Below are 23,952 nucleotides of genomic sequence, written 5' to 3'. Positions count from 1 at the left end.
CCTGTCTCAGCACAAATTTGCAGGTGTGGTAAATGTGCACACTTGATGCTGAACCTCTTAGTATGTCTTCCTGTAGTAAAGTGGACAGGAAAGTGAGAGTACATTTCCCAAAATTCCTTGCAGCTGGAGTTCTGAATGTGATTGTTTTGGACAAGAAAATGTACCCACATAAGACAAGTGAGATGAGGAAAACGATTTTTCCGGCAGTGCTGACAGATTCCAGTGTCCAGACACAAGGTTTGTAAGTGGGAAGAATAGTGGAAATCATCTAACTTGGTGTGGATTGCAGCAGGCATAGCAAAAATACTGTCAAGAACCAGTAGTGTGCCTTTCTGATCAAGGCACTCTCCTGGTCCTTGCCATGTTGGTATACTTTGGGATTAAGTGGTTTTCTTTCCTGTTTTTTAAAATTTTATTTATTTAACAGAGAGAGAGAGAGTAAAAGATCATAAGCAGGGGAAGTGGCAGAGGGAAAGGGAGAAGCAGGTTCCCCAAAGAGGAAGGAGCCCAATGTGGGGCTAGATCCCAGGGTCCTGAGGTCATGACCTGAGCCCAAGGCAGACACTTGACTGAGACACCCAGGCACCCACCCCTAAGTGGTTTTCTGAACTTAGAAGAGAAGCAGCCTTCTTGGCTGACCTGGTTCTACAATGTGGCATTTAGAGTCATTCCTCAAATATCTGTTAGTTCTCAAAAGAGTTTCATGCTCAGGTTAATTTTTCTTTTTAATGTCCTCTCCTTAAACTAATTAGAATTAACTGTTCTCTGTACTTTACTGGACCTTGTACAGAACCAAACAACTGTATACTAACAATATAGCAAGCAGCATGAGGTTCACACTCCTGTCAGTTCTCCTTGCCCTCCAAGGAGATGCAGATGCACAGTGGCCCAAGGGGTTGCTGAGCATGCAGTGGGTTTGCATTACAGATGAGGAACCTTAAGTTTAGAGTACCTGAATCTTTTATAAGGAACATAAGCAAATCTGCCAGCTTTTGCTCTAGGGGGAGATACTATCTTTTATTATACTGGATAGTAAACAACTTGCCTTTCTTTGAGGAAGACATATTGTCCAAGGCTGTTGATTATACAAATCTCTTTGGTAAAGATAGACCAGAACTAAAGCTGCCAGAGCCACCGCTCACAGGACATGGAAGAATGCAAGAGACCCACAGAGAACTGTTTTCCAACAGACATTACTCAACTCTTCAACTGTAGCCACTAGTTTTAGAGCCAAACCACATTTTCTTTTAAAAATCCACTTTAATCTAATCATGGACTTTAACAAACATTTATTTACAGTCAGAGACTGATTTAGAACATGGTTTCTATTCATTTCAGCCACGAGAAAACACCAGTCATATTAAAGGTATCCATCCATAAATTACTTTTATTTCTCATTAAATGAGCACAGAGTCATTAGCATATTAATAACAGATATGTTTATTATTACATATCCATCAGTGCGGCTTTCAATACCACTTGAAACATGCATATCATCCTAGAGACGAATCAGTTTTCCAGTGCTTCTTATTTGATACACATTACTGCAAAGCCATTATAAATTACTGAGGAGGTATTTGGTTAAAAAAATAAACAATAAATCATACTGCCCATATGTATGAATCAACTCTTGTTGCTGGACAAGAGTTTAACAGTATTTATCTGGTAATTCCTATGTTAACTGGAAAACATCACAGATGTATTGCCGTAATTTTCTTTTATATTGACATAAACCTACATATCTTGCAGAATTTTATAAAGTCATTCATTATTGTAGCAGGTAGTTTAATGCAAAGATTGTACTCAATTTGTGAAAGTCCAACAAAACTCTAAATATTTTAAATTAAACCAATTATCAATGAAGAACCCACTGACACAAAATTTCTTGAAAATACGTTCTTTTGAAATTTCTACATTTAGTCATGGCAGTAAAATAATTCTTTCAAATTAAGGCACTAAAAGGGCAATGCAACTCCCATTGAAAGTGTTCTAAGAATAATTTACATTTCAAACAGTGCATACATTTCTTATATGTTTGTTAACTTAATGTCTTTATCATTTAAAACCACAAAGAAATACATTATACAATTACAGAAATGATGTACCCCACAAAACGCTTTTAAAACTTGGTTCTTTTGTACAGTTAGTTCCTAACGTCTCTAGTAGTAAAATAACTCAATATGGCTTGGCAAAAATGCATAGATTAAATGTAAATTTTTATTTTTTTGCCTTCTCCCATTTCCCCAATCTACAAACGTGCTGAAACACATACAGTATTTTGTAAAGCATAATGTAAAATAATTATTCTCCATAAGTCTGCCACGGGCAATCAAAAGTGAGGCTTTTAAATTCTACAGTGAGGGCACTGAAGTCAAGTGATGTCACTGCTTTCTTAAAATAGTTTTGTATAGTCTTGCAAGAGCACAAAGACTGAAGTCATTTAAAAGAATTTCAGTTGTCTCATTTTGAGATATTTTCTTTACTCCTTCCATGAGCTGATCTTCATAGTGATGGCCATTCCACTTGAAAGTGAAAGTCCCTTCCTCTCACTCCTATGAGGAAAACTGTGTTCTATCATGATTGACAGGCATTTTTTTAGAAATTCAAAAAGGCAGCACCTTTTTAAAAAAATATACCTACCTAAGCTTTCCCCCAATTGTACTTGCATTACACAGTAATAATTAATCTAATCTACCTGTAGGCAAACCCGCAATTAAAAACAAAACAAAACAACAACAACAACAACAAAAACCCTCAGTGTGCTTTTGTGCCAAAGCAAGAACAGAATAACAGCAATCTTAACCCTGAAGCCTGTGATATTTGTGTCAAAGGAACAGCCTGTCTGCTCTGCATGGTTAAAGAAGCCTGGTTTATCAGGTAGCATTCCACATGATTCCACAAGGCGTTAGGCCACATGGTTAACTGCTGGAGAGGGAAGGGGGGCAGAAAAAGAAAAAAAATGTAATTAAAGAAATATACTCGGTTTAAAAATACAAGAAACAAAATTGTAGGGAGAGGTAAATATAAATTATATGTGATTAAGAAATACACAAAATTTGGAAAGCAGGAAAAGGAAAAACATACTTAGCATTATTTTCTTCTTACTTGTACTCTATTTCAAACACATGGTCCTTTTTTGTTTTTTTTTTTTACAAAGCTATAATTCAATTTTAAGTAATTTTGGGTGCAGCTTTATCTTATACAGGAGAGAGGTGATAACAGGATTTTACAGAAGTCAGTCAGGAGTGAGGTGATAATACCCTGGAGTAGTAAAGGTGGCTGAAGAATACAGATGGTGTAATACCTATTACTCATTTAAAAGGATCAGACTCAATTATTGGTAATAAGGAGTAAAGAAATGGGATGAATTTGACATTAACAGAGAGGCAAATCTATGTTAGGTCTCAGCTTCCTCAAATCAATATTCCTCTTATATAGGGATTAAACTCTAGGTAAGCTGGTATTTGGTAAAGGAGAAAAAATTTAGGCTTTAGAATTGGATAAAAATAGGTTTCAACCCTGACTATGCCACCAGCTTGATGTGGGATCTTGTTCAAGTGGCTTAATTCCTCTGGGCCTCATTTATTCATGTATGAGAACTGAATGAGATATCTATCATAACCTCTCTTGAGGAAGGGATTTAATTATGTCCTAGAATTGTTTATTATAACATATAAATATTTAGGAAAAAATTCTATCAAAACCAGTTAAAAAAAAGAGGTGTATACTTAACTGGGAAGTTTATTTGCAACACCATCATCAGTGATACCAAAATAATAATTTTGATTAAAAAAAAATCTATGCCAGGGGCTCCTGGGTGGCTCAGTGGGTTAAAGCCTCTGCCTTCAGCTCAGGCCATGATCTCAGGGTCCTGGGATCAAGCCTTGCATCGGGCTCTCTGCTCAGCAGGGAGCCTGCTTCCTCCTCTCTCTCTGCCTGCCTCTCTGCCTACTTGTGATCTCTGTCTGTCAAATAAAGAAATAAAAAAAAATCTTAAAAAAAAAATCTACACCAACATAGTTAAACTTAAAGAAGAGAAGAGCAAAGTTTTATATGAATCTATTTATATTTAAAAAGGGTGACAATCCGCAAGTTGTTTAAAAAATTAAGGGCTAAGTATGGGCCATATATACCAACCAATGATAGCAAAATCTGACATAGACGTGGAATTAAATATGACATTTATAAATATTATCAACTTCAAACAGGAATCAAAGTAGTTTGTAAAGTTATTTTAAGTCATATATTATAAATACTTAGCTATAAATGATGCCCTCTATAAGGAAAAGAACAATTAGATTTTAGATTTAATAGATACTAATCACTTTCACACTGTCCAAGAGGTTAACACTACAATCCTTACCTAGTTTTTCCGGATGTATTTTTGACCGCTTTTCGGAAAGACTGATTTGCAGTAGATCTTGTAGAAAGTGTTCGAGGGGATGCACGAACAAAACCAGATGGTGGATTCTTAGGGATTTTCTTTACCAAATGTGTTACCCATTTTTTTTGTTCATCCTGAGAACATGCTAACAGCAGCATATCTCTTGCTGATGTTACATCATAACTTACTATGTTAAAAAAAAAAAAAAGACAAAGTTATACAATACCTAAAATGGCTCTACTGAAGCATAATTTTGTAAGTTCTTAAAATTTTAAGGGATTTACTATGCTTAATTAAGCTTGGAAAATATCTCTTTTTCCTTAATTAAGGCCTAACATTTAAAAAGAAAACATTGGTCACAAACTATTAAGAAAAATAAAAACAGAAATACAAAAAAATGCAGAAATGAAACAAATTAATGTATTTTTAGAACATAAGTTTCTTATCTTAAAATAGCTGTTGCCTGTATTCTTTCCGTCAGGCTACCTCTGCTAACCTAGAGGCCATTTTGTCTATGATCCAGCATGTTGGTCTAGGCAGTGAAAACCAAACAAAAAGAAAACAAGTATGAAGAAAAAAACTCATGGAGGAATAATACAGTGGAACTCACCTATAGTCCTTCTCTCCAATTTAGAGTAATTTCTTAGAGGTACATTTTTTATAAAGGGGGTAATGCTCTTTAAAAACATTGTGTTCAAAGCTAAATCTGTAACTGTGAAGTGACAGCCACATGTTGCTCCACCATGTCAAAATATTACTTCTTACAACCTCTTTTCAAATTGGTGTAGAAAATGCTACACCTGAAGAAGCTATTTAAATGGGACTTAATTTTCCAATTTTTTATAAACTGTGAAAGTAATTTTTATGCCTTACCTTTACAGGGAGAAATTAAGTCCTCTTTCTTATCTAAGTGATCTCTGTGGCACTTAACATGGCATCTTCGACATTCTAGGGCAGGAGGTGGCTTAAAAACATGCCAGAGAGGTTTGGCACAGGCCTCACAGTTGGCAGGAAAGTGGTAGAGCGTAGGAATGAACTCATGGCCTTTGTGGTTTTGAAAATTAGTCTTTTCAGCTTGCTGTACTGGTTCCATCTCTACATCTTTTCTACATTCACCTTCATTTGCATATAGTATCTACATTGAGGAATGGTAAAACAAAAGATTTTAAAAAGTCTTAATTTGTACATAAAAGTTTCACATGTATAAAAAGCATTGGTAATATTTGCATTCTACTTCACAAAATGCATTTAGTACTTAAGTAAAAGATCTATTATGGTTTTTACCTGGAATATTTTAGGAATTTCTTCAGTTTCAGCCCTGTAAACATCTCCTTGGGTTACAGGTCGAACGTGAAACAATTTACTAAAATAAAAATAAGTATGATTTAAGCTATTATAAAAACTCATCTACAGTAAAAGACAGACATTTCATTAAAGAAGACATAGAGATAGTAAATAAGAACATTACAAGATGTTCAACATCATTAGTCATCAGAGAAATGCAAATTAAAATTACAGTATCACTATATACCTGATAAATTTAAAAAGTAAAAATGCCAAATGCTGATGAAGATGCAGAGAAACTACACTATTCACACAATTATTGCAAAAATGTAAAAGCTGCAGAGCCACTTCGAAAAACAGGATGGCACTTTCTTACAAAACTAAACAAACATATGCTTAACATATGACCCAGCATTTGCACTCCTGGGTCTTCATTCCAGAGAAAAAAAAATTTATATTTATAAAAAAACTTGTGCATAAATGTTCACAGCAGCTTGATTTATAATAGCCAAATGCTGAAAATAACCCAAATGAATGGTTAAACAAACTGTGGTACATTATTATCATAGAATACTACTCAACAATAAAGAGAAATAAACAACTTGGATGAATCTCAAGAGAATTATGTTGAGTGAAAAGAGCCAATCTCAAAGTTTACATACTATCTGATTCCATTTATATAACATTCTTGAAATTACAAAACTACAGAGATGGAGAACAGAGAACAGGTAGCCAGAGGTTAGAGTGGGAAAGAGAAAGGGCCCTTGTTATGGCTACAAAAGGGTAGCAAAATGGGTCCCTGTAATGGAACTGTTCTTTAACTGGTGGTGTTCATATGAATCCATACATGTGATAAAGACTTATAGATTAGAAAGAAGCACACGATTATATTTGTAGAAAAGTCCTGTGGAATCCACCGAACACCCCAACAAAACTAGTAAGTAAACAGCAAGATTAAAGAATTCAAGATCAATATATAAAAATGAGTAGTACTGGAACAACTAGATATCTACATGGAAAAACACACACCTATACATTCAAAACTAACCTCAACTGCAACCTCTTACCAAACACAAAAGTAAATTTTGAGATTAATTATAACTTAAATATAAAGCCTAGAACAATAAAATTCCTCAAAGAAAACACAGAATACCATCACAACCTTTGGGTAGGCAAAATTTCTTAGACTACAAAAGGCTGTAATTCTTAAAACTGGCTTCCATTAAAAGATACCATAAAGAAAATGAATAGGCACATATAAATTTACAAGAAGTTCTAGAATGGGCAAAACTTGATAATAAAATCCAAATGATCTTTTTCTTCCTCCTGAAAAAAGCGGGCTTTCTAAGTGATGGAAATATTCTTTATCTTGTTTTACATGGGTGTTTGTAATTGTCAAAAATCAGTGAACACAATACTTAAGATGTATGCATTTTTATTACACAAAAATTCTGCCTCAATAAAAAGGTAAAATAATCAACTTTCATCAATCTGAAAGTATTTAACTTTTGAAGTTGAAAGACGGTATCTTTAATATTAGTGTTTATGTATTATTCCACCTAAGTTGATCATTTAAATTTTCACAACTAATGCATCTTTTAGACATTAGGAAATAAAAAAAATATATGGTACTGGCACAAGAACAGACACACCGATAAACTGAAAAGCATAGAGAGCCCAGAAATAAACCCATGCCTTTTATGATCAATTAAACTACAACGAAGGAGGCAAGAAAACAAAATGGGAAAAAGTCTCTTCAACAAATGGTGCTGGGAAAACTGGACAGCTACATGCAAAAGAATGAAACCGGACCACTTTCTTTTACCATACACAAAAATAAACTCAGAATGGAGGAAAGACCTAAATATGAGACCTGAAACCATAAAACTCCTAAGAAGAAAACATAGGTAGTAATCTCTTTGACATAAGTCACAGAAACATTTCTCTAGATAGGTCTCCTTTGGCAGGGAAAGTAAAGCAAAATTAAACTCTTTGGACTACATAAAAAAAGGCTTTTTACATAGCAAAATCAATCAATCCATCAATCAATCAAACAAGAAGATAACCTACTGAATGAGAGAAGATACTTGTAAATGATCTATGGATTAAGGGGTTAATATAAAAAATATATACAGAACGTAGACAATTCAACACCCCCCCCCCCAATAACCCAATTAAAAATGGGCAGAGGAGGGGCACCTGGGTGGCTCAGTTGGTTAAGCATCTGCCTTTGGCTCCGTTCATGATCTTGGGGTCTTTGGATTGAGCCCCACCTCAGGCTCCCTCCTCAGCAGGCAGTCTGCTGTTTCTCTCATTCTTCCTCTGCCCTCCCCCTCCCCCAGCTTGTGTTCGCTCCCTCTCTTTCACTTGTTCTCTCAAATAAATAAATAAAATCTTAAAAAAACGGGCAGAGGGCATACATTTTTCCAAACATACATTTTTCTAAAGAAGACATACAGATAGCCAAAAAACACATGAGAAAATGCTCAATATCCGTAATCATTAGGGAAATGCAAATAGAAACAATGAGGTCTCGCCCTATACCTGTCAGAATGGCTAGGTTTAAAAATACAAGAAATAACAAGTATTGACAAGGGTGTAGAGAAAAAGGAACCCTCATGCACTGCTGGTGGGAATGTACACTGGAGCAGCCACTGTGGAAGACAGTATGAAGGTTTTTCAAAATATTAAAAAATAGAATAACCATATGCTCCAAAAATTCCATTACTGCGTTTTTACCCAAGAATATGAAAATACTAATTCAAAAATACTAATACTAATATATGAACCCCTATGTTTATTGCAGCATTATTTTTAACAGCCAAGATATGGAAGCAACACAAGTGTACAACCATAGGTGAAAAGATTATTCAGCCATAACAAAATAAAACAAAACAAGAAATCTTGCCATTTGCAGCAATATATGTGGAGTCAAGAAAGTATAAAACTCAATCAAATAAGTCAGAGAAAGACAAATACCATATGACTTCACTTATATGTGGACTTTAAAAAACAAAACAAATGAACAAAGAAAAAAAAACAACTAAAAAACCAGACTCTTAAATATAGAGAACGTTTAAACTGATGGTTACCAGAGGGGAGGTGGGTGGGACAGTGGGGGAAATACTAAATGAAGAGGATTAGGATTATACTCATTGTGTTAAGTAATGAGTAATGCTCAGAATTGTTGACTCACTTTGCTATATGCCTGAAACTAATATAACACTGTATATTAATTATAATTGAAAAAGAGAGAAAAATTGAGAAATAAAATTTCAGTACTCTTTGGTAGTTGCTTAATTCTTTTTGTATTCTAGCTATAACTGACTTCACAAATGTTTAATTCTAAAGGAATGGCAATACTTCATTTTAAGTTTATATTTTTCATGAATAGCACCCACCACATTTCACTTTGAATTTATATTTTGTTGTATGTTTTACCTTTTCTACTACTTCTTTTACCTACTACTTCTTACTATCTGTAAGCTCCTTAAAAATGGAACCATCTCACTCATCTTTGTACAATCTATAAGACCCAAGATGATACAGGCAGCAGTGCTTAAGAAAAGGTTTTAGAATGAATACAAAGGAAAAAGCCTAAGCTTATTAAAGGCCTCTATTAAAAACAAAAAGATATATTTACATTTCCTTAACAATGACTACATAATTATATATAGTACTTGTGGAGATGCTCTTAGAACCTAAAACCAATCAACCCTTGAAATAAAAAATGTGTCTTTAGAATACATGAATCAGCTATGCAAAATTTTCCCTCTCACATTTTGCTAAAGATGTAATGCAAAGTTTTAAAGTTTGTTAACAGAAGTATGCAACATTATTTAACAAAATATAAACTAAATTCTAAGTCTAGGGGTGCCTGGTGGCTCAGCTGGTTAAGCAGCTGACCTCAACTCAGGTCATAACCTTAGGCTTCTGGGATGGAGCCCCATGTCAGGCTCCCTGCTCAGTGGGGAGTCTGCTTCTCCCTTTGCCCCTCCCCCTACTGGAGCTCTCTCTCTCTCAAATAAATAAAATCTGAAAAAAGAAAACCTAAATTATAAGTATAAAAATAATTATCATAAGTTAATATTTAACTGATTTAAAATTCAACCAAAGGCAACTTACTCTATGTCCAATACCATGGATGGACTGGATTGTTCCTTATCTTGTTCATCATTATAGAACAAAATTTTTTTGCTGCTCACCACAACATACTGAAATGAGAAAAAAAATGGGAATATATATACAAGCAACATTAACTTAGTTTAAAATAATAAGCACAATACTTGACATTTATGTAAAAAATGTACTGTACTAATCTGAGATCAATGCTAAAAATAGATCAGTTAATACAAGTTCTATGCTTTAAAAGCAAAATACATAACAGAATATCAATTAGAAAAAATGAAGAATATAATACCTGCTTCTTCCAGCCATATCGTTTGATATTTCCTCGATTTGGTATTGAAAGCCAACCTTCAATTCTTGACTCTAGGAGAAAAAGAATATATTGTCTTCAGTCTTAAGTTGTAACAAGAGGAAAAGCTATTACATGTTGTCTGACAGCATGCAGCAACAGGCATTTGAACACAGCTAAACGAATAAGTGCTATAATTTGCTCTTCCATGCTTCAATCACACAAATCAACTTTAATGGCCATACAAATATTGCAGAAAAAAATCCCAAGCCACTTATCCCATATAATTAACATTTAGTACTCAATTATAAAAGTATGAGGTAAAACAATACCCTTAAGAGCCAGGCAAGACTGGAATGGATTGCAGCTTAAATGGGATATGATACAGAAGACTTTAAATATCATTTAACACTCATAAAAATACTTAGCAAAAAAAAAAAAATGCAGCAAGTGGAACAAATCAGAGCTATGATTTACACAAGAAAGAGCAAGCAAAAGTACAGAGAAGTATCCTATTACTCACAGAAGATAAGAATAGAAGATAAATAAATAAGGAATGCAGGCAGAATCAACTAGGTATAAAGAATAAGAGACAAGCATTTTATTTGTTTTCTCAGCACAATATTCTGATAAACTTTTTGGTAAAGCACCTATAAAATTTCAATAAAACTTTCCAAATCTGGTTGGGGAGTACTTAATTCTAGAGTTAAGTCCAAATGCAATTCTTACCAAACTAAAGAGATACAAACGAAGTCTTTTAAGTATGTTATACCAGAATTTGATCAACAGCAAAAGAACATAGAATTGAGTTGGTTAGCTGCTAATATTTTAACCAGTTTGTGCATATTAGAAATTCCTTGACAAATTCAATCAAGGCATTTAAAAATAAACATTATTACTATTTAAATACAATTAATGCTTATTAGAAATATCTGGAGGAAAAGAAGACTCTGTTAGAAACGATTATTTTATATTAGGTTAGAAATAAAAGCATTTGTTTTCTGTACCTATCTTTAATATTTAAGAACACAAAGAAGAGAAAAGTAGCCAATTTTCAAGTATAATGCTCAAATCATGTCCCTAATGGGAATATATAATGTCTTTCTCCACATAAACCACTGTAAAACATCTAAGTCTTAGAGTAATTAAAATAGGTAACATTTACTGAACATTTATGGTTTGACATGTGCTTTCCAAGTAATATCCTACATTTCATACCTATTATCCCATGAATATATGATATTACATTCCTATGAATACAGGATAGGATAGCTTCTACTATCATTCTCCATTTACAAAAGAAGACACTAAGGCTCAAGAGTACACTCTATCAGTAACTGTCAAAACAGTAGGTTTACCCTAATTTCTGAGCTTGTGTTCCGAGAATATAATGCTACTCTGTCCTTTAATTAAAAAGCTTTGCAGTTAATTGAATCAGAAGTAATATTCTTCTTGTTCTAACTTCTTCCATGCACCTAATGTCCTTTGGTTTTGTTATTCCCCTTAATCTAAACTGTAGTTGTAAAGGTGGAGAAGATAAGGAGAAACCTGAGCTCAAAATGATCCTCCTCTTCTCCCAACATTTTTCTCAGTTGCTGTTAATTTAGTTCAGCAATAATTATTTCGTCTTCTTAGGTAGTTCCTTGATAAGTTTTGTAAGATCAGGGACCGTATCATAACACTATTTTTATACATCTCAAGATATCTGACACACAAGAGTAAGTAGGTACTTGACAGATATTTGTTGATTATTTTGCAATTTTTTTTTCTGAATTAGCCAGTCACTCTCATAAATAATTGTTATAATTTAAAAACCAAAGCGCAGCTTCATATTAAATAATATGCAGAAGGTTGCTAGTCACTCACAAATATTCTATCTTACAAAAACAACAAGTTATCGCTAGGAAAATTTCCCTGCAGTGTGTCCCAAACTGCAGCTCTTACTCCTCCTAAGTCTATTTAATCAAGTAATTCCTCACAAAAAAGATGTGAAAGTCACTGAAATCTTGACATTTATATAAAACTGTGTATGCCAAAATACCCCAATCCCCAGTCATTTCTCTATGAGAATAAATGCCAAAATTATTTATAACTTATGGCTGTAGGTTCTTTAGAAACAGAGCTAAAGAACCATCCCAAAATATTTTAATTGTATTCGTAAGTGATATAAAAAAGGAAATTAATCAATGCTCAAGACTTAAGATGCATTATCTCTAAACCACTGATTAGATTTGGGCACATCAGAAGCTGTTATACACTCAAATACTTGAAACACACTAAGAAATCCACTATTTACAGGTTTAAATTACATAGACTGAGATAAAGCTAGATGGAAACAGATAATCCATAAGAGACAATGAGTATTAATAGAGTGTTGATATCAAGTGTTTTCTCTAGTGCTTCATCTACTTTTACGTTCTTTTCAGATTATTAGCTCAGTGCTTCCAAAAGAAGGAAAGAGAAAGAACAAGGGAGGAGAGGCAGTTATCATGTTAATCTTTTTATCATCGAGGCAATGGGAAAATCTTAACCCAAGTGTAACTTTTATATTTATACTGTACTAAGATACAACCTGCTACAGAACCAAAAAGAGGTGAAGACATAAAAGAATCAGGCGAATAAAAGTGATTTTAAGAACTTCACAGGATTGTACCACAGATCATTTTTTCCCAAGTATTTTTTTAGAATTGGGAAACTTAAGAGGAATCATCTAGTTAAGGACAAGATGCCCACTAAGGTTATAGAGTCTTAGCCCTAGGTATACATGGTAATTAAATGAGAATCTTTATATTAAATGATGATATCTATTACTAAGTCATATTATCAGTTCATCCACTCAACATTTTTTTTAAAAGATTTTATTTATTTGACAGAGAGAGCGAGCGAGCAAGTGAGCGAGCAAGCTCAAACAGGGGAGCAGCAGGCTGAGCAGGAGGGAGAAGCAAGCTCCCTGCTGAGCAGAGAGCATGACATGGGGCTAGATTCCAGGACTCTGGGATCATGATCTGAGGCAAAGGTGCCCCGATCCACCCAACTTCTTGGGGGGAAAAAATCCCCAAACAACAACAAAAAACATCTCAGCGTATTGCGTGTCTTAGCTGGTTAAAACATCCAACTCTTGGTTTCAGCTCAGGTCATGATCACAAGGCCCTGGCACTGAGCCCCACCTCAATCTTCTTCTCTCTCTCTAACCTTCCTCCTCCTTTCCACCTGCATGCACAACATGCATGTGTGTTCTCTCTTTCTCTCTCTAAAATAAATAATCTTTTTTTTTTAAAAAAAGATTTTATTTATTTATTTGACAGAGAGAGATTACAAGTAGGCAGAAAGGCAGGCAGAGAGAGAGAGGAGGAAGCAGGCTCCCTGCAGAGCAGAGAGCCCGATGCGGGACTCGATCCCAGGACCCTGAGATCATGACCTGAGCCGAAAGCAGCAGCTTAACCCACTGAGCCACCCAGGCGCCCTAAAATAAATAATCTTAAAAAAAAATCTTGCTGCGCTAAAAAAATAATCTATATTTCAAAAGGCCTTTATTTTAACTGTTAAGTAAATGTATGCCATACAAAGTTCTCCCTTTTCAGCCTGTAGTTCAATTAATTAATTTTCTAAACTAAGTAAAATTAATCATTAGTCATTATCTTCAAAAATTTTAGATACTTGAATCATATCTAACTCTCTTAAATTAAGAGCAACTATCAGAATTCTTTAACAGTTCTTCCTAGATACGACGGCAAAACCTTAACTTTATTTGCCAATGCCCATTTTTAAGTTCTAGTAAATTGTTTTTTTTTTTTTAATGGTAAATCTTTTTTTGTTTTTAAAGATTTTATTTATTTGACAGAGAGACACACAGCAAGAGAGGGAACACAAGCAGAGGGAATAGGAGAAGGAGAAGCAGTTTCCCACTGAGCAGGGAACCCGATGCAGGGCTCGATCCCAGAACCCTAGGATCATGACCTGAGCCGAAGGCAGACACGTAATGACTGAGCCACCCAAGCACCCCAAGTTCTAGTAAATAGATTTAGAACAGATTTTTAATTTACTAAGCAAAACATCTGGTGCAAAAATGGGTTAAAAAAATAAAGATTATCCATTACTGTATACATACAGTGTGAAAGTTAGCACTACAGAGATCTTTATAAAGTTTCAAAACTAAGAGTGCACTAATAAGAGACAGGGATAACTGACTGTCTCATTTTATAGCAATGAAGAATGCCCACCAGTATTATTTTTTCCTTCACTTGGTTTGAATTTTGAAAACCTTACAATAGAATCTCTGAAATTACACAGCTATTCTAAATGATATAACTCAGAATGGAGCCAGTAGCAACATTTTACAGTTTCTTTGCCGACTGTATTCCTAAATGGATTAGGTCAGGATTCAGAAATTTAAATGGAGCCCTAATTTAAGTCTGCCAATCAAACCATCTGATCATCCTGAGTTTAACTTTCTTGAATAAGCCAGAATGGAAGACAAAAACTCGTCACCTGCCTCCTCTTTAGATGTCTCCCAAACTCATCACTCAATTCAAATTATTCTACATAATATTCATCAATAAAGTCTCTGCAATGTTTAACCTAGTATAAAGAAAACCAAGGCAAACATAGTAAGACATTATAATCAAAGTTAAATGTAAATGGATGGAATAAAGACAAAAAAACCTGGTCAGGATATTTAACTTCCACTAAATTAAGTAAGAATTCCTTTATTGAATAACTCAAGACACAGCTTGGGATTAATGAAGAGGGACTCTAAGCTACAATTTCATTTCAACAATTTCAAGAATGTAGCCAAACATCCCTAAAAGTCATACTCTGATGATTAAAACTAACTTTTGAAAGATTTTCAAACAACAGCTGAAGCAAGAGGTTCTTGTTAAATCCAAAGTGATCCTCTGATAAAGGACATGCACCTACAAGATTTTCAAGACGCAGGAGGTTTCAGAGAACTAATAATGGGAAAACAGAAGGAACTCCTTGACCATTGTAATAAGAAATTTCACTCTCTGTCCTTTCTCAGATATCTAATTTGGGGCTAGCAAAGACACAAAAGGAAGAGGGCAGGGATGACATGGTATACAAGAGTTAAATCTAACACATTATTCAGGAAACACATAAATTAAAATCGATTTTCATGTTTATGACCATGTGAACAAAACTTCTAAAACCTTGAAAAAGGATATGTAGATGTCAAATGTATGTGTGTGTATATTTATACCCTATTTATTCCTAAATTGAACTTATGTGTATTTCCTACCTCTGTTAAAAAAATATAAATGTACTGGGGTGCCTGGGTGGCTCGGTGGGTTAAAGCTCTGCCTTCAGCTCAGGTCACGATCCCAGGGTCCCAAGATCGAGCCCCGCAATGGGTTCTCTGCTCAGGAGGGAGCCAGCTTCCCACCCGCGCTCTGCCCTCTGCCTGCTGCTCCTCTGCCTACTTGTGATCTCTCTGTCAAATAAATAAATAAAATCTTAAAAAAAAATAAAAAAAATATAAATGTACTATAACTTACACTATAATAAACCCAAAAATGGATGTTTATTTTTTAATTTACTCTCTACTGGGGAAAAAAAAGACAAAGGAAAAAAGTCTGAAATGCTGCATACTCACTTTTGTCTTCAACTGACTATCCCTTCACTGCATCTCTCAATCCTTTTTAATCTGTTTCTCTAAATTTGAAACTTAAAGTCTGACCAAAGTTTATCAAAACTACATTAGAAAGGTCTCTCTCTATAGGCTGCTGTGGTTTTGATTATTAAGCCCAGTTCTTAGTTTTTGTATAATACAAAAAAACAAAAAACATAAACATTAAAGAGCTGTTACTCATGAAAACATATAATTTTCTTTAAATAGTGAAAGGTAAAAGCAGCAGCTTCAACTTTCACCATTGAGTTAAGTGTTCATAGGTTCATAAGGTTCTTCAAGATTTTTATTCAGATACAGCCTCTCAGATTTAAGATTTCTTTCGACTGCTCTTATTCTATAAAATGCAGACATAATCAGACTTTGGCTATCAGAAACAGAAATATCTTAAGGTCCATGGAAAAAAATGACAAAGGGTAGAAAGTTAAATGAAAGAAACATACATTAATTTCCATGTCTTTAATCAAACCTGAATGAACAGGAATATTCTTACCTGGAAGGTTTCCATCAGTTTCATCAGCACTAGGAAAACTAGCAACACTTGTAGAATCCGAAAGGTCCAAAAGTTTAGCACGCAATTGCTCTATATCACTCTCTTTGCTAGCCAATTGCATCTGAAGCTCATTCTTATGTGCACATTCTTCTACCAATTGCTATTTTGAAAAATACAAAAAATCATTATCAAATTTCCAGCATTAAGAAATTAAGAATTAATGGAACTGTGAATGTTAAAGAATCTAAAGTTGCTCTTCCTAAAAAATTAATGTAAGCTTCATGAATGCTAAATACTACAGATTATGATATAATTGTAAAACTGTAAGTTCTCCTCCTCAGTAATACATTGCTTGGGTAACCTCCTTTTCTCCTTGCTTTAAACAAATCTTTTGTTTTAATTTTTAAATATAAAGCAGCTGGGACCTGGGTAGCTCAGCTGGTTAAGCACCCAACTCTTGATTTTGGCTCAGGTCATGATCTAAGGCTTTTGAGACTGAGCCTCACATCAGGCTCTGTGCTGGGCGGGGAGCCTGCTTAAGATTCTCTCTTGCCCTCTTTGTCTGCTGGGCCCCCCTCCCTCTCTCAAAATAAATAAATACATAAATACATAAATACATATATACAAAGCATCAAAAACCAAACACCAAACACCTGTTAAAAACAACAGGAAATGCTTTTACGGCTCCAAATGAAATAGTTTAAAAGGTACAGAAAAGCTGCTCAGGACGTTAAAACCACAAATGATAGCCAGTGCTTGCATCTAAATCAGTCTAGGTCCAGAGACCATGTTCTTAATTTTGTACTATTAACAAGCCAGGAAATATCAAAAAATTAAGTTTGATATTTTGATTTCCGAAAAGTGAGTCCTGATTAGAGAAAACATAAAATCTTTAATACTTCAAATCCTCTATCTCAACTATACTTAGTATTTTCCTAGTCCTATCTCTATTTCAGTCTAACGTCAAAGAGGCAAACCCTTAGTAGTTTCTCTCGAAGCAGCATCTTTAATCAAGCACATGCAAATGGGAAAAATTACTCAAATTATCATGGTTAATAGATAAGAGTATCTTTCTAGTTTTTCAAGATCACAGTTCATATCAGAGTCATAAAAATCAATCTGTGGACTCTACAAACCTGAATATGCATTTTTATACTAAAAAATCTAGATAAGATCAACATATGACAGGTATAAATAGCAATGACAAATTAAGAAAATAATCCTTCAAACAGACACACACACACACACACACAAACCTTACCGCCTGCATGTCATTCAGTTCCTTCTGATGTTTCACTACCATCTGGTTGAATTTCTCTCTTTCTTGGTTGAGTTCCAGTTGTAGCTTTCGATTTTCCTTCTCCTTCTTTCTCAAATCCTGTGTATTAGCTTTCTTTCTATCAATTTTAAAATCTTTCCGATTCATTATTTCTGCCAATTTGTTAACAGCCTATTAAAATATTAAAATATTAATAAAGGTCTATATCATCTAATTATATGCTATAATCTAATTATACCTAATTTAAATCTCCACTAAAATATATTTTTCTTTCCTTCAAAATCAGAAAGCAGGACTCTGTGTGTAAGGATAAGAACCTAATGAAGGCTGGGACATGATAACTGGTAGCATGAGTAACTATTACTGTTATATCTCACTCAAATGTAAGAACCAAATAGGCTTGCAAAAATCCATTTATCATTCAACAATTATCCAGCACTTGTTATAATGTAGGCACTATGACTGGTACTAGATATAAAAATATACAAGGGCGCCTGGGTGGCACGGTTGGTTGGGCCTCTGACTCTTGGTTTCTGCTCAGGTTGTGATCGCAGTGTAGTGGGATAGAGCCCAGGATCAGGTTCTGTGTTCAGTGCAGAGTCTGCTAGGAATCTTCTCTCCCACTGCCCCTTCTGCTCATGATCTCTCTCTAATAAGTAAATATATCTTAAAAAAAATAGAATATACAGTTAAGCCCCAAAGTTACATCCATCATCCCTAATCTGGTGGAGGAGCCAGACAAGCAAGCATTATAGTAGAGAATGGTGAGTAAAAAGAAAAGAGGCAAAAGGATGCTATGAGAGCAGTACCTAACTGAAACTTGGGAGGTCAGGGATGGCTTCCTGGTGTACCTGCTATGTGTCCACATATGTTTCTTAAAAAGACAAACAGGAGTTGAATAAGCAAAATGAAACAATATTAAAGAGGGGAGTCAGGGACAGCCAAGAATGGCATTACTATCAGATGAAAGATAATTTTTTTCTTTTGGGCAAGGAGAAAAGCAGACAGGGAACCAGACTAGGCCATACTGAGGCCCCTTTGCATGTAAGAGGGAATATAAATGTTAGCTGAGGCTAACTCCTTCTGCCAGAGGAAAGAATATATTCAAAATGAGAAGTCTTAAAAACATGAAGCTACATAAACTAAAACGTAAGTCATAGTATTTTCAGCAATGATGTAAAAAAAAAAAAAAAAAGATTTTTTTCCATTAAAATAGAAAAAAGGGGACGCCTGGGTAGCTCAGTCCGTTAAGCTGTTCAGCTCAGGTCATGATCCCAGGGTTCTGGGATCAAGTCCCACATCAGGCCCCTTGCTTGGCAGGCAGCCTGCTTCTCTCTCCGCCTCTGCCTGCCACTCTGCCTGCTTGTGCATGCGCTCATTCTCCCTCTCTCTCTGACAAATAAATAAATGAATAAAATCTTAAGAAAACATGCCTTTAAAAAAAAAAAATAGAAAAAAACCTGAGCCACTATCATTTCCATGTAGATTTGGTCCTATCTAGGATGCAGAGTCCATAAATTTTTTAATGCAGTAAAAACTTACTTCACTGAACTCATAATGAGTATTTTTTTTTACAATAGTAAATCTAACATATTACAAGAAAAATAAAACACAAAAATGTATTATGAAGAAAGTGAAAAGCCCTTGTGGTATCATCCATCAAAGAGCACCTCTGCTTAAGTCTCTTCTTTCAATCTGCTAGGTGTGTATCTAAATTTTCCCTATGTATATATAAGCTGATTACAAATCTATTTAAATTTAAAAACAGAATCATGCTGTACATTCTGTGCTGCGACTTTTTAAATTTGATTTTAGGGGCGCCTGGGTGGCTCAGTGGGTTAAAGCCTCTGCCTTCAGCTCTGGTTGTGATCCCAGAGTCCTGGGATTGAGCCACGCATCGGGCTCTCTGCTCAGCAGGGAGCCTGCTTCCTTCTCTCTCTGTCTGCCTCTCTGCCTACTTATGATCTCTGTCAAATAAATAAATAAAATCTTTTTAAAAAATTTGATTTTATATCATACATCATAGGAAATATTTCCCTATGTCATTATGTATTATTTACTTTTTTTTAAAAAAATGTATTTGACAGAGCGAAAGAGAAGCAGGGGGAGATGCAGAGGGAGAGGGAGAAGCAGACTCTCCACTGAGCAGGGAGCCTGACATGGTACTTGATCCCAGGAATCTGTGATCATGACCCAAGACGAAGGCAGATGCTTAAGCGACTAAGCCACCCAAGTGCCCCTATTTCACTTATTTTTAATGGCTTCTTTGCATTGCATGGATGTATTATGATTTATCAATACTATGCTGATGGGTGGTTGGTTTAATTTTACTTTTCACCATTAAAAATGTCATTGCAGGGGCGCCTAGGTGGCTCAGTGGGTTAAGCCGCTGCCTTCGGCTCGGGTCATGATCTCAGGGTCCTGGGATCAAGTCCCGCATCGGGCTCTCTGCTCGGCAGGGAGCCTGCTTCCTCCTCTCTCTCGCTCTGCCTGCCTCTCTGCCTACTTGTGATCTCTCTCTGTCAAATAAATAAATAAAATCTTAAAAAAAAAAGTCATTGCATAATTACATCTGTATATATTTCTTTTGAGCATTTGTGGAGTTTTTAATATAGGATAAATTCCTAATGTGCAGTTACTAGGTCAAAGAATATGTACATTAAAACGCGTTAGTCTGTGTTAATCATTCTCATAGTTTACTCCCTCAAAAACTATACAAATAAACTTTCCCGATGTTCTTGCCAAATATGAGGATTGTATCTAATTTAAATGTGCCCATTTGTCAAAAACATACCTCATTATTACTTTAATTTCTATTTCTTGGCTTACTGTTATGGTTGAGCTTCTTAAAATTCTTTACTGTTTCCTTTTCTCTCAAATGCCCTCCTTTTTTCCACATTAAATTGCCTTTTTAAAATTTGGAGATACTCTTTATATTTATCTGTATCTTCTATAAATATTCTACTTAGTTTTTTTTCTTTCAGCTTATGTTGTTTTGGACTTCAGAGACTTGAATTTTTGTGTAATAAACATCAAATGTCAATCTTTTTTCCTCATGGTCTCTGTATATAAAGGTACACAGAACTTCCACTGAAGGATTCTCAACAGATATTAAGTGCATTTTTGAAAGATTAATCTGGTTGCAACATAAAAAACTGCTGAGATGGAGACCAGGTAAGTGGTAAAGGGGATATTACAAATGTTTAATAAAAAAGTAAAAAAATACTGGGACACCTGGGTGGCTCAGTCTGTTAAGCATCTGCCTTTGGCTCAGGTCATGATACCAGGGTCTTAGGATTGAGTCCTGCATCAGGGTCCTTGCTCAGTGGGAAGCCTGTTTCTCTCTCTCCCTGATGCTCCCCCTGCTTATACATGCTCTCTCTCTCTCTGGTGAATAAATAAATAAAATCTTTTAAAAAAAAAAAAAAAAGGTAAAAAAAATTTATTTTATCATAAAATCAACTGAGGTACACAATATGTTATGAAAAATTTAAACTACTAGATAACTTAATAAAATGGTAAGATATCAAGTTAAATCTGATCTAGCTGCTTCACTAAATACACAGCAAAATGATACAGCCACCCCTATAGTTTATTTATTCCTAGTTCTTCTCTTTTGGCTTTAGTCAGGTGTTTTCACTAAGCTTTCCTACCGTCAATTATGGGTCTTCTGTACAATCTAAAATATGTTCTTACTAGTCAAATGATCAGGAAAGCTACTTTCTTTTTCTTTTTCCTTTCCTTTCCTTTTAGAACTAAAATTCTAGTTAGTTAACATATAGTGTAGTATTAGTTTCTGGATAGAAATTGATGATTCATCATTTATATTAACTAACCCAGTGCTCATCACAAGTGTCCTCCTTAATGCCTGTCACCCATTTAGCCTACCCCCCAGCTCCTCTCCAGCAACCCTAAGATTGTTCTCTATAGTTAAGAGTCTCTCTTATGGTTTGTGTCCCTCTTTTTTTTTTTTTTCCTTTCCCCTATATTCATTTGTTTTCTTAAATTATACTCATCAGTGAAATCATGTGGTATTTTGTCTTTCTCTGACTAATTTTGCTTAGCATAATACAGTACAGTTCTCTCCCTGTGGCTGCAAATGGTAAGATTTCATTCATTTTTTTTTTTTAAGGCTGACTACTATTCCACCTATCTATCTCACATCTTCTTTCTTAACTCAATTGAAATCCAATTTTCTGAAAAGTCTTCTATATTGAATGAAGAAAGAATATTACATTATTTGTTCCAGTGAAAAGTCTGAACATTTTAACCTAAGTTTTAAGAAAAAGTACACAAAAAACCAAATATTAATTTCTGAATATATGATATTCAAATAAAACATTTGGAAAAGGCTAAGAGAGCATGTATACCTGCGTTTTAAGGGTTCTTTCTGTATTGATAATCTTTTCAAAGGCAGCCTTAAGATTACTGATCTCCTCCTCCTTCTTCAATTTATATTCTGTTAATAAATTATATAAAGTGTTATTATATGACATTAAATTGTGTTCCAAATTAACAATGTTCTTTACTTAAATTAGTATATACTACATAACTTTTAGTAACTTCGTAAAGATAATTCTTTTTTGTTCAGCTTTACTGAGCTATAACTGACAAATCTGTAAGATACTTAAGCTGTACAACATGATTTGATACAAGTATACATCATGAAAGGATTCTACCATCAAGTTATTGAACACATCCATCACCTCACATACTTACCATTTTTGGGGCTGAGAACATTTAAGTTCTACTAAGATAATTCTTAAGGCTACAAAAGTTATTTAACATTTGAAAACAAATTTCAAAAACTTAACACACAATATGAATAGCTCAAGATTTACCAATGAACTTGATGAAACATTATGATTAAAAAAGAAAAACAAACAAAAAACCTTACGTACCCTCCTCTGCCCTCCTCATTTTATCGGTTATCTCTTCATTTTCTTTTCTTAATAATTCAATATCTTTGGTTAACATGCTGGTTGTTTCTTCAAGCTTAACAAAATACACAAAGGTTTAGGTTACATTCACTTTGCTAGTCTTGTATTTAAAACAATGACCTTAAAAAAAAAAACAAAAACTGCATTCTCCATAAATGTGGAGTCAGATACTGCTTTGCTATAAAAATGCCTGGGTTCTGGTTTAACGTAAGTAGATATACTTAAATTCAAATATACTTCATTTAACCTTCATAAGAATCTTGTAGAATAGGTATTATTTCCCTCTTTCTTTCTTTCTTTCTTTTTTTAATAAAAGTAGACACTACACCCAACATGGGACTCAAATTCACAACTCCAAGATCAAGAGTCACATGATATACTGACTGAGGCAGCCAGGTACCCTGGTATTATTTCTATTTTACAGACGAAGAATCTGAGGTTTAAGGTAGTAACATAAATTGCCAAGACCATGTTACTTCTCAGAGGCAGAGCTAAGCTTTGAACCTAGGACTACTAATACCAGAGCACTTCATGGTAACTTCAAAAGAAAAATCTAACTCCCCTTTCAATCTCCATGATCTATATAGAAAATAGTGTAAATTTCAGGAATAGTAATTGTAGTACTGGTTTTCTGGGATTAATTTGTAGATATCCATAAAGAATTTCTCATCCCAAAACAGTTTCTCTGAGTTTTATAAAATTGTGGTCACAAAGTCAGTTGCAATGTATTAAGATAATACAACAAATAAATTTAACCCAAGCATTTCTTTACATAAAATATATTAAGATCTATAGCTAGAAAGAGAAAAAATACATTACACTGAGTAAGAATATTAGTCATTAAAAAACCATTAACAATGGTTTTGGATTATATAAACTATTTTATACGTAAGTACAGATTGACCACTCTGTATAAGTCAAAGTAAATACATATGCACACATATTCACCCTAACACTAAGATGTGACCTATTTTGATTTAGATAAATTTCAGTCATAAAACTTACCTGACAATCACACTTACCCGACTAACAGTATGATCTTTATCTGTAATCTCTTGTCTATTTCTGGAAGCAGCTTTCTTGCTTTCTTGGGTTAATTCAAAATACTGTTCTTCTAGAAGCCCTCGAGCCAACTGCTCAGACTCAGCTTTTGTTTCTGCTAGATCCAGCTGAGTAGCAAGAGTTTCCCTGCAACAGATTTATAAGAGAAATGGTTATAAAGAAATTCAGTTATTTTTCCAACTTAATGATATGCTTAAAGAAGACAACTATATTTAAACAGTAAGAATTAAGTATTTTATTCCTTAAAATAAAATTCATTATTGAATCCAATGCAAAAATTCTATAAAAGTAATAAATTTAACTTCTAACATTTTGAAAAACTGTAAAAGTAAAGAACTCTTTAATCCTGTACCTGCTGTTGTGCTTAACTAAGAAAAGGTAGTAAAGCAATGGCAAGCAGTCTACTTTTGAAAACGAACTTGTTGTGGATTTAGAATGGAAGGTAGCAT

At 34.4% G+C, this 23,952-nt stretch overlaps 1 protein-coding gene across 3 annotated transcripts in view; it reads right to left on the bottom strand.

Annotated features, from left to right (window-relative positions):
* Positions 1 to 1,360: 1,360 nt before the first annotated feature.
* The window catches only part of ROCK1 (Rho associated coiled-coil containing protein kinase 1), a 148,354-nt gene continuing 125,762 nt past the window's right edge, over positions 1,361 to 23,952 (bottom strand). For 2 of the 3 annotated variants that reach the window (XM_044243307.1, XM_044243309.1), the window contains exons 23-33: positions 23,464 to 23,629; positions 22,403 to 22,496; positions 21,872 to 21,960; positions 17,484 to 17,672; positions 16,223 to 16,382; positions 10,089 to 10,159; positions 9,794 to 9,882; positions 5,669 to 5,747; positions 5,258 to 5,519; positions 4,364 to 4,571; positions 1,361 to 2,925 (exon numbers count right to left, since the gene is read on the bottom strand). In XM_044243307.1, the coding sequence (XP_044099242.1) occupies positions 2,919 to 2,925; positions 4,364 to 4,571; positions 5,258 to 5,519; positions 5,669 to 5,747; positions 9,794 to 9,882; positions 10,089 to 10,159; positions 16,223 to 16,382; positions 17,484 to 17,672; positions 21,872 to 21,960; positions 22,403 to 22,496; positions 23,464 to 23,629 (1,414 nt within the window). In that variant the 3' untranslated portion in view covers positions 1,361 to 2,918. The remainder of the gene's footprint in view (positions 2,926 to 4,363; positions 4,572 to 5,257; positions 5,520 to 5,668; positions 5,748 to 9,793; positions 9,883 to 10,088; positions 10,160 to 16,222; positions 16,383 to 17,483; positions 17,673 to 21,871; positions 21,961 to 22,402; positions 22,497 to 23,463; positions 23,630 to 23,952) is intronic. The other variant, XM_044243308.1, reaches the window with a different exon arrangement.

The sequence above is a fragment of the Neovison vison genome, chromosome 3 (assembly GCF_020171115.1).
Source record: "Neovison vison isolate M4711 chromosome 3, ASM_NN_V1, whole genome shotgun sequence".
Classification (NCBI taxonomy): Eukaryota; Metazoa; Chordata; class Mammalia; order Carnivora; family Mustelidae; genus Neogale; species Neogale vison.
Note: the sequence above shows the minus strand (reverse complement) of the source record. Positions and strands in the feature narration are given on the sequence as shown.